At 40.3% G+C, this 11606-nt stretch overlaps 1 protein-coding gene across 1 annotated transcript; it reads right to left on the bottom strand.

Moving 5' to 3' along the window:
* Nucleotides 1-3906: 3906 nt before the first annotated feature.
* On the bottom strand, nucleotides 3907-7321 carry LOC104427470 (putative disease resistance protein RGA4). Its single transcript, XM_039305188.1, has 3 exons — nucleotides 7231-7321; nucleotides 4722-7180; nucleotides 3907-4277 (listed from the first exon to the last, which is right to left on the bottom strand). The coding sequence occupies exons 1-2, from the start codon at nucleotides 7319-7321 to the stop codon at nucleotides 4722-4724; spliced, it is 2550 nt and encodes an 849-aa protein (XP_039161122.1). The 3' UTR covers nucleotides 3907-4277.
* Nucleotides 7322-11606: the final 4285 nt, after the last annotated feature.

The raw sequence follows: 11606 nt of genomic DNA, 5'->3' as shown, positions 1-11606 counted from the left end.
TGAATAAAGTAAAAATCTAGGTATGATGTTGGATATTGAATCAAGACTCAAGGACCGTTTGTATGAGATGAATATCTTACTTGGGCAATGCTTGGAGGTCATATTATCATATTCCATTGACTTGAATTAACGAAAGGACACTATGAACATTTTTATATAATATATGGACTAGATTAAACATTTACTTCATGGATCATATTAAACAAATTAAAATTTTGGCTATGACATTACATATTGAATCAAGACTCAAGGACCATTTGTATTATTTTCCCAAATTTCTTAAAACAAGATTTGAACTCAGAACTAGGGATTAATATACAATAAGCCCAAACCTTTCTTGCCTAGTTGGGTTCTTGAAAGCTAAATGGGCTTTGCATGATCAAACGGTGAACTCTAATGAGCCCGCGAGCCGAAGGTGGCCCAAAACTCTCTCCTCGGAAAGCCACCCTCGAAGGTCACGCAAATTATTAAGGTTCTTATGTAAAGGAGTCGGAGTGCCTTCGGACTCTATTCTCGATCCATGTAGCAAAGCCCCGGCGACAAAAATTCATCTTATTCGACTTGAGAAAGTTACCCTAACAAGGTATATAGTCTCATTTGGATCCCTATATGATTTATTTCTTACATTTCAGCTCCTCAATTACAATGTCTGGTCTCTATCGTCAACAGCAAAGCAGTAGGAAACTTCTCACACCACCACGCACCGATCCACTCATTGCTTTTTACCAACAAAGTCGAGTGAATTTTTGTTAGTTCACGAGTCAATTAGTTGTGGATTTAGTGATGAGCATGTGGGGGATGCGGGGATTTTGGCAATGCAAATTCCATTCATGATAATTAAAGTTTATTTATTGGCTTTGGACTTCAATCATTCGATACATTTGCAATTGGTGCACATTGATGGGAGTCCGAAGCCGCTTTTCCAACAAATTGCTATTGTGGCATACTCGTAACCTCCTCTACAAACGTCATGTTATTGCCGCGTGACTATCGCCTCAACATTTAGCCTAACGTTGTATTAAATTTTCAGTCAAAGTGCATCAATAACAAGAAGTTGAAAGTGGTGTGGATTACCTGATTAAAAACAATTTGTGATAACCATAGAAACCTGATTTGAAGTTTTGGTCATTGACAAATTAAAAATGCCAAAAAAGTTATTTTGTTCAGTTGAGTGCTTGAGTTTTGAAAGTACCAAAATCAATCTTCAGCTCATTATTAATGATATTCTAGTCAATTGACAAGTTGAGATTTTAAAATCACCACGAAGAAATCCCCAACTCATCGTCAATGGCATTCAGGCATTGGAATTGACACGTGGCAAATGACCCAATATACCACGTAGGAAATACGTCCTGTTTTAGAGGCCTAAATTCCACTAATTCTTCAATTATCTGGGAATTATCATCAAGGTGGAAGTGATAATTTTGTTCTTGTGGATACTGATAATGCCAGATCATACAGTAAATCGTGCATTCTGAAAACGAGATTTGGGCTGGGTTGCTGGGCTGTTTGGAAGAGGGATCTGAACCACAACTCTTCAAAGCACTTACTACAGGTGACTTCAGGAGTCCGCTTTCCATCTGATGATGTAGTAAATTGGTGATAATAAATAGCGCCCCTACGAAAAAATGAATACAGGGCAAAACATTATTTCGAGTGAGCTGGCAAATGATTTTTACACTCTTTCAGGATACATAATATGTCGTCCTCTGTCTGTGTGGAGCCACACATGCTGTCGTCCCTCACCTGCCCCCAAAATTATTTGTCGTCCTTCGGGTACAGGAGGCTGCCTAACATCTTCAATGCCAGAGGAACTCCCTTGCATCGTTCTACGATTTCATTTCCAATCTGGGCGAGACAGGGGCTTATATCCCGTTCACGCTTCTCAAACGTCTATGTTTTGAATAAGGACACCTGTAGGTTGTCCACCAATACAAAAACCATTCCCATAGGAGCTGTTGAGTCGCGTGTGGTCACAATCACCTTATTCTATTAGCAGCTCCTGCCAACTCATCCCTCAAATCATCCGATTCAGCCCGGTTTTTCACCCATGCCATCTAAAAGGAGTAAGAGCTTTCTGCGACTTATCACATCTTTTAGAAGAGTTTACAGCTGCCGATAGTCCATGTTGTTCAAACTCTGCTTAAGTGCACATTGGATGATTCTTTCCATTATTAGCCGCATGCTAAAATCATGGCACCCTGACCCAAATTAGCTTAGCAAAGTGCTCCCTCACTTTATTGTCATTGAATACCAATTCAGCAAGTGTGTTCTTGCTCAAACCTCCGATTCCAACAGTGGGAATCACCAAAAGGTTGGAACCATCTGTAGGCAGATCTTACCGCATTAGGAGCTCAATGATCTTATCTCTATCAGCCACCCTCCCAATGACGGGCTGAAACCCTCTCATCAAGTTTGGTTTTATCTCTCACTTTCACTCCTGCTACACCTCCATCACAAGCTTGCTTGCTGAGACCGAACTCCTCAACCTCAGCAACCATCTGCTTCAATTTTCCTCCTATCTCGCTAATTTTTATTTTTATTTTTGCTTATTTTGTGGTGGAATATGAAGGGTTTAGAACAAGAAAGGAAGTGCCATGAACTTTCCGAGTTTTGGGTAGTTGACTGTTCAATTTGTTTCTCAGGGCTTCAATTTCACACTGGACATCATCAAACAAGTCGTCGTCATCACACAAGACACCCTTAAGCTGCTCTAACCACACTATGAGTTTTTGGCTGCATGCTTGTTTCTCTTCAGCATCCAAAGATCACTCCTTCAATGACAGTCAATGCACATTGAAGCTTCCTCAACTCGGCTTCAATGTCATCATCAACCAGGGCATCTTCTTGGAGGGCAAGAGATGGCAGCTTCTACAGGACGCTCTTACTGAAGCCATAAAGCACTGCCATTCCCTGGTTTGTGTTGGAGTTGGAGGGTTATGCTAAACTAGAGCCACTCAGTAACTTTAAAGACAAAACATAATTCAGCTCCAATTGAGTACTCTTTAAGGACCAAAGTACTTAAATCAAGACTCCTCCAGCTCTAAAACATTGTTAGTTTTCTTCTTCATGGCAGGGCCCTCGGAGCATTACGCGCGCTCGCGTCAGACAAGAGCGCCACCGTTTAGAACTTTATCTTATTAAAAGATAAATGGAATGTCACAATTTTTTAGTAAAAAACCATGTGAAACCCAGTTTGTACTATGCTTTTCATGATTGCCTGCACCGACACTACATCAAAAGCAGAGTAGACATGTACGTTTGGTTTGTACAATTATTATGGCCATAACATGCGAACCCAGCCAAGTTTTTGAGTGGTTAAATATTGACTCTGACGTTCGTTTTTCCATCTTCAGAGAAAAGGACACCATAAAAATCATCACTTTTTAGGTATGACGTGGATTAGAGAATCAAGGGTCTCCATTTAAACACAAAATAAAAATGTTTGGCGGTGTTCTCTCTCTCTCTCCCCACTAGCCAAATAAACAGCCAAATTTAGGAAGAAGAAAGGTTTAGAGGGCCCTTAACCTAGTTTTAACTAATTAATGATTAATAATAAACAAACATATCATGAACTTAAACTAATCAGGGACAAAAAACCGACTAACAATTTTACCCAAATAACAATTCATGCACCACTTTACTTTGTTTGCCACCTTAGGCCTCAGTAATTTCATATAAATTGGATATATCCCAGTCTTTCTTTAAGGGTCTACTTGTATCAATTATCAAAATCTTGGGCGCCCATACAATTTCATATAAATTTGCAAATTGAATTGTAAGACCATTTAGTCGCTTGATCATGCAACTATCGTTACATGTAACACTTCACATAGATGTGTGCGTGTCACTAGGTGCTAGATAACGAATAACACATATGCCTTTGAATCCATATTCCAAAGATCATTCAGACAAAGTTAGTTTTGCATTGAGATAAAAAGTTTTCTAATGTCAAAGAGCAATGCATAGTTTCCAAAAGCCAGAACGCATAAAGACATTCCTCAAGAGGGCAGACTAATAATATGTAGCTTTGTCTTCATCTCTAAAGAAATTACAAGCGTTGAAACACACTCAAACTACAGCAGAATGAGTCTCGGTCTACTTAAAGAAGAAGCAGCGTTGGTCTTCAACCTGAACACAAGATACATCAATGCAGAAAATGCTGACACACTTGGCCTGCGGGCTTGGGAAGGTTCAGCAGACGTATGAACTCCCGGAAATAGAGTTATAGAGAGCAGTCTCTCTCCAGGTGCTTTTAAGCAGACAATCCACATAACCTGCAATCAAACCCAAAAAGAAAAAAATTCGATTGCGAATGTGAACCGACAGAACTACCAAAATGTGGGAAGGCCACTGCATACGATCTAGTTATGTCTACTCGTCCAACATCTGCTAACTCTAACAAGAGCACAACAAATGGACCAATAGACTTAGTTTACGAATAACATCCGGTTATTGTCAAAATTCACAAGGCAAAGGACTGTTGACTTTGTTGTATTATTGTCAGACAACAGCGTCCTAAGTAGCCATTCAATTCAGAACTAAATCGTGATATCTTATACATTGATTGCATTCATCCCAAATCGTCGGTGATTGAACTTCACTAGAATTAGACTTGTAGATGGAACACCCACTAAACAAGCTATGGGTATTGAAAAAGACCGACACTTAACTAAGTGAGAAGAAGAAGAGAGGATATAGAGGATACGAGCCACGCATACCTAATGAGCATTTGATTGGACCACTTTCGAGTTGACCTTAATGAAGGGCACATGAGAAACCTCAGGCCAAAGCTCACCATCTTCCACCTGACATTTTTTACTCAGTTCAGGGCAGCCTGCAATGCACAACTCTTGGAGTGCAGTGAGCAAATCCACTCCTTGCATCATTGATAATTGAGGACACCCAAAGATATGAAGCTTTTTGAGTTGTGTAAGATCTTGCAGCCACTCCGGTAGAGCCATCAAGTTTCTGCAGTCAATAATGTACAACTCCTCTAAGGTGTCAGCAGAGGCCAGAAGCCACTGCGGCAAGTGCACCAATCGCGGTGAAGCTGAGACCGTGAAGAAACGTAGCTTCAGCAAGAGGTCTGACTTGTTATCCTTGAGCTGAGTCAACATGAGCTTGTCACAACCTGTGATCTTCAATGACTCCAATGCGGTCAGTTCACTCAGCGGCAGAGATGCTAGACGTGGACAATTGTTTATTGTCAAAGATAGTAGGTTGTTCAAGCATATTGTGCCTCCAAACAACACTTCTAGATTTCCACAATTATGGATCTCCAAGTACCTCAAAGACTTCATCCGATGAATTCCACTCTCGAGGAGACTTTTCTGCTTCGTGGTCAACCACAGACATCGAAGGTTGATCATCCTATCCATCTCTCGAGGCAATTCCTCTAGTCCTGAGCATCTGGAGACAGATAAAAACAGCAAACTATGCAGCTTACACATAGCATCCGGCAGTTTCTTCATGCGGAAGTTACCCCAAAGGCTAAGCAGTGTGAGATGCTTTAACTTGCCTATGGAACTTGGTAGCTCTTCAAAGCTAGAAAAGGACAAGTGCAAAAACCTCAAGTACTCGCACTTAGACATGCCGTCAAGATCTCTTGTGTTGCACGTGTCCTGGGACACACAGTCAATCGTTCGCACTCTGTTCAACTTTAGCCTGCTCAAGAATGGTGGGGATTCGTTCTCTTTCAATTGCCCGGATGAAACAGTTTGCCATAACGTAACATGTCGGGTTTTCTCTGGAATTGTCTGGGAACTATGACTAAGCATGGCGCAATCGATTTGTTCCGTTGACACTGATAATGCTAGATCGTAAAGTAAATCATGCATTTTGAAAGAGAGAGATGAACCACTCCGCCAGGCTACTTGGAAGAAGGATCTGGACCACAACTCTTTCAAGTACTCGTCACAGGCATCTTCAGGAGTTCTGTTTTCATTTGATGGGGGAACAAGCCCACATGCAGTCCAGAAATAAGCCATATATAGATTGCTCATGATGGTGCCTCTACGAAAAACTGAACACAGGGCAAAACATCGTTTTAAGTGGGATGGCAAATAGATGAAACACAGTTTTAGGGTGCATAAAATGTCCTCCTCTGTCTTTATGGATCTACACATATCGTCGGCTCTCACCAGCTCCCAAAATTGTTCGTCATTCTTTGAGTACAACAGGCCACCCAACATCTTCAAAGCCAAAGGGACTCCCCTACATTTTCCTACAATCTCATCCCCGATCTGGAGGAGATGCGGGCTTATTTCCCATTCGTTTTGGTCAAATGCCCATGTCTTGAACAAGGACATAGAGTCTTCATGTGAAAGGCCCTGCAAGTTGTACACCAGTAGAGAATTTGTGACGATACGTACATTCTTATCTCGCGTGGTCATAATAACCTTGGTTCCATTGGCAGCTTCGGCCAACTGAGACCTCAAATAATCCCAATCAGCCCAATTCATTTTCCGCACATCATCTAGGACCAGTAAGAGCCTGCAGCGACTTATAACGCCCCTCAGAAGAGTCTGCAACTGGGGAAAGTCCAAGTTGTTCAAACTTTGGCCAAGTTTACTCTGGATGATCCTTTCCATGATCAGCCTCACATTAAAATCACCAGGCGTGCTCACCCAAGTTGTCAAAGCAAAGTGTTCTCGCACTCTAACATCTTCGGATACCAATCTAGCAAGTGCAGTCTTGCCCAAACCTCCTATTCCAACAATGGGAATCACGGAAAGATTTGCGCCATCTCTAGGCGGATCTTGCGGCATCAACAGCTCAATTATCTTATCTTTATCAGCATCCCTCCCAATGATGGGATCGAAGCCCCCCACCAAGTTGGGTTTCATCTCTCTCACTCTCGCTCCTACTACACTGCCATCACAGGCTCGCTTGCTGAGACCGAAGCCCTCAATCTCACCAACCATCTGCTTCAATCTTCCTTCTATCTTACAAATCTTTTTGCCCATTTTCACATAGAATGTGAAGGGATTGGAACAAGAAAAGAAGTGGCGTACCTTGCCATGTTTTCGTTGTTGACCATTCAGTTTCTTCCTCAAGGCTTCACAACGGACATCATCAAGCAAGTCCTCGACATCATACAAGACATCTTTAAGCTGCTCTAACCACGCTCTGAGCTTGTAGTTATTCCCCTGTTTCTCTTCAGCATCCAAGAGCACCCCTTAATGGAAGCCAGAGCGTATTGAAGCTTCCTCAGCTTGGCTTCAGTGCCATCATCAACCAAGGCATCTTCTTGAAGGGCAAGAGAGCCCAGCTTCTGCAGGACCCTCTCGGTGATGCCATAGAGCACTGAACTCGCCATGTCTTTTCTTCTTTCCGGTTTGTGTTTGGAGAGGTCGTGCTGGTCAAGAGTTATTGGGTCGCTTTTATAAACTTATTCCTAGCTCTTTAACGCTGTTAGTTTTCTTTCTTGACGCCGTGGCCTCTGGAGTCTCACGTCATGATGCTCGCGTCATACAAGATCTCCACCATTTAAGGCTTAACCTTTTCACAAAAACTGATTGGAATTCTACATTTCTTGATTGAAGAGCACATGTGAGACGCACTATATCAAAAGCAGACAAGTATTAAGCTTTTTTTATGCAAGAAGTAGGGCCATCCCAGATGCGAATCCACCCAAGAGCTAAATAGTAAATGATTAAAACACTGACATCTGAGGTTGTCTTTTGACGCGAATTAAATGAAATGTCTTTTGAAGATAACAATAATGAGCATACATTGTATACCATTAACTTAAATAAGTCCCAGGAAATGTACTCTGAAAATGTAAGAAGATGATATCTGTGTGGAACTAAAATATGTAAGTTAACGTTTTCTTGAGTTGTATCGTTGCCTAAACTCCAAAGCTAAGGAGGCCGTGAATTAAAAAAGCCACTATCGGCCACCGACACTTCTTTGAAGCTGTCCTTGGCCATAATAAAGTGAGTCATATCCCATCCGAGTCGTCAAGAAACAATTTGATTTGTGAAGATAAGAGATTCCAACATAAGAGATTCCCATTCCGCATCTTTTTATTTTTATTTTTATTGACGAAGTTGAGGACTCTGATCTACTGATCTTCTTGCTGTGATTCAAGACTAGGTGCACAAGTTGATCTTTGTTCTAGCTTTATCTGCCAAATTCGTTGCCTTCACAGGAAGAGAAAGGAGGTCTTCATTTGATGACAACTAGTGCGTGTGTTCTTCGAGTTAGAGCACCCTAATGAGTGGTCTAAATAAGACCCCTACAGGTCAATCTCCAATAGACCGGTCAAAATAAGCCTTAAACCTATATAGACCCATTTAAAATATAAATAGGTCATGTAAATGGATTATATATGAGTCACTTACATCTTGAAAGGACTGCTGGAGAAAACATTTTCAAGTGATTTTGATAATGTCCAAACTATCATTAATATATTACTTACTATGAAAATGCAGATATTTGGACCAAAGGACTACGTAACATCCATGGTGTGATTCATCGGAAAGAAGTTCGTAAATATCCTGTTATGACAAACAACACTAGTCAACCTAAAAGATCAGTTGTTGATGATGTTTATGTCGAAACTATAAAGATCAGATTGACAGTGATGTAACAACCAAGTACATCTAATGATGTTTATTAGGTCAGCTAAGAAACTATTGAAAGACTTGGATTTGCACAACAGCAAAATCTAGATAAGGCATGTAGTAAAGTAGCTAGGTCGTCTGACAGGTCAATCAGAGACAGTAGTGAGAAGATAGCAACAATTGTCATTTTTGGTTTGTCTGCGGAGGTTAGAGGATAGAAGTTGTATAGGTGGTACCTTCCCAAGACAATAGCTCAATGAAAACTCCCCAATGTCTATTTGTTTCCCTAATTCATTTGAAGAAGAATATAAAAGATAAGACCATAAAGAATCGTAAGAGAGTGCAACACATAAGATCAAGAAGTTCACCTCCTGTTGTTCTTAGCTGTAAGCTCTTTGTTATACTGTTTTGATATTCATGTTGTTCGACAATTGAGCAAGGGATTAAGTGTACAAGTGTAAGAGTAGCAGTTGGGTCTAGATAGTGGTATCTATTGTGTAAAGAATCAGTGCTAGCTATTTGTAACTTTTCAAGTATATTGTTAGTGAAATCCAACCCATCTTGAGGCTATTAGTCTAAAGAGTAGACATAAGCTTGTGGATAAAGCCAAACCACTATAACTCTCTATGTCCCACTATTTACATTTCATTTACATACATTGGCATACAATTAATTAATATTTTCGTAAACATTGGGTTGAGCTCATCTTTATTTAGAGATTAGCTAATTTCCACAAAAGATCATCAAAGTTCGAAACTAATCTATTCATCCCCATCTAGGTTGTATTATTAGTCACTAACAATTGGTTATCGGAGTTTTGTTGCTCGCTATTTAAAGTGTATTTCCTCTGAGTATAAAGATCCTTTATTATGGCTAACCTTGGCAATTTCTTTACCGATGATGCTCAAGATCCTAACAAGCCACTGTACTTTGACGAAAGCAACTATGGTTATTAGAAACAAAAGAAGTTGGTAACAATACAAAAGTAGCAACCGTCAACAATACAAAAGAAGCGGAAAAAAAAAACTACTATTAATGCCAAAGCTAAATATCTCCTATATTATGCACTATCACCATCTAAATTTAACATAATTTTTTTTGTGACACAGCAAAGGAAATCTAGGACCGCATTATGCTAACATTTGAAGGAACAGAAAAAGTCAAAGAAACAAAGCTGAACATCCTCCTCGGAAGCCATAAGTTGTTAAAAATGAATTTTGATGAAATAGTAACACAGATGTTCACACGATTCATTGAAATAGTGAACGATCTTGCTCTTCAAGAAAAGATTTATACCAATGCTGAGAAAGTGAACAAGCTATTATGAGCCTTGCCCAAAGAATAGAGTACCATGAAGAGCTCATTATGAGAAACCATGAGGATTCAACCAATCACAATGGATGAACTTATAGGAACATTCATGTTCTATGAAGTTTAATTCCAAAATGAGGAAAGTAGCTCAAAAGGTAAGAAAGTCATTGTGTTTAAAACTAATCATGATGATACAAGTGGAGAAATATCCTTTAATGAAGAAGAAAGTGATGAAGATAGGGGATTATTAACGAATAAGTTTTAAAACTTCATGAGGAAAGAAGGAAACTATAAAGGGAAAAGATCATCTAGATATCCTGGCAACAAAAAGTCTTACAAGAAAAAAGAAGAATCCAAAGGTAAGGACATCATGTGTTGTAAATGCAGAAAACCAGGGCATATAAAACTAGAGTGTCCACCTATCAGAAAGGCACTCAAAGTTGAAATATAGAGTGACACCGATTGTAAGTCAAGTGATGAAAAAGAAGCAAATCTGTGACATCCTAGATTTTCGTTTATGCTTTCAATTGAATAATCGGGCATTTCATTGATGCACCTATAGTGTTGTTCTCAGAGCTGATCACTCGTGAGATAACTAGACTATCTAGAGAAGTCATTAAGGATTTTAAGGCAAATAGACTTGAAAATTCGATTAGGAATCAGCTATTCGACCGTGTTCATCTGTCGAGATCATTACGGCACAGATGTAAATCGATTAGATATCAGAGATAGGTTGGTTCGACTGAGATGAGTGGTTAAACATGAGTGATCCCACTAAATTGCAAAATTCTCATTGATCGACACTAGTTTGATTTTTTTTATCATTTTGGTACCATGTGTCCGTATTTGAAATCTCAAGATTGTCACAACAACCGAGAGTCGCCAATGTGTCGAAGAAGTTCACTGTGGCTCGAAGAAAATCGATTACAGGTCAATTGCACTAAAAAGTTCTGAAAGCTACTCGATAGCCTAGGTCACGCTAAAAACGCGTCGAATTGAAATTAACTGTGAATTTGAACCCGATTTCAGAAATTGAAAGTCCTGTCATGTCACGATCTATTTTAGGAAATGCCGACTCATCCTCCAAAGAATTTTCGGAGATTCTGAGATTTTTACGGAAAATCGATTCAAACATTGCGGAAAAATAGCGGAAATTCGGATTGACCAAATTAAAGGAAATTTGGACTTTTAAGCTAAGCCTTTGAGTGTTGAGGACTTATAGGAAATTGTACGGGATTTTCTTCGTTGAAATTGGACCTTAATTTGGGAATTAAGTGAAGAAATTGAACCCAAAGTTGAGGGAATTCGGAGCTTGGACTAAGGGCTGTATTTTGGTATCAATTTGGATAAATTGTGGCATTATCCAATAAAGAAAGTATTAGTGTAACAACCCGGGCCTCACTGTGTAATATTTGTCTGCTTTGGACACTGAGTCCTCACGGCTTTAAAACGCGTCGTCTAAGGTAAAGGCCTCGGCCCTCAGCCACCTTCCCCCAAACCCAATATTGTCCGCTTCGGAGGCATGCACGCAGCAACCTCCTCCTCACGGGTTCGTTTTCAGCGCAACGGAAGCGTACGTGAAACGCGTCACACAAATTAGATGGACCTAAGCCTTATAAACTAGCCCCAGAACTCTCCCTAAGCGATGTGGGATAGGAGACGCACCCCCGCGCTTGGACCTCCCCCCCTTGGGAGCACAGCGTCCTCGCTGTGGCCCCACACACG

This window comes from Eucalyptus grandis, chromosome 11 (assembly GCF_016545825.1).
Source record: "Eucalyptus grandis isolate ANBG69807.140 chromosome 11, ASM1654582v1, whole genome shotgun sequence".
NCBI classification, from domain to species: Eukaryota; Viridiplantae; Streptophyta; class Magnoliopsida; order Myrtales; family Myrtaceae; genus Eucalyptus; species Eucalyptus grandis.
The sequence above is the reverse complement of the archived record's forward strand: the minus strand, read 5'-3'. Positions and strand labels throughout refer to the sequence as shown.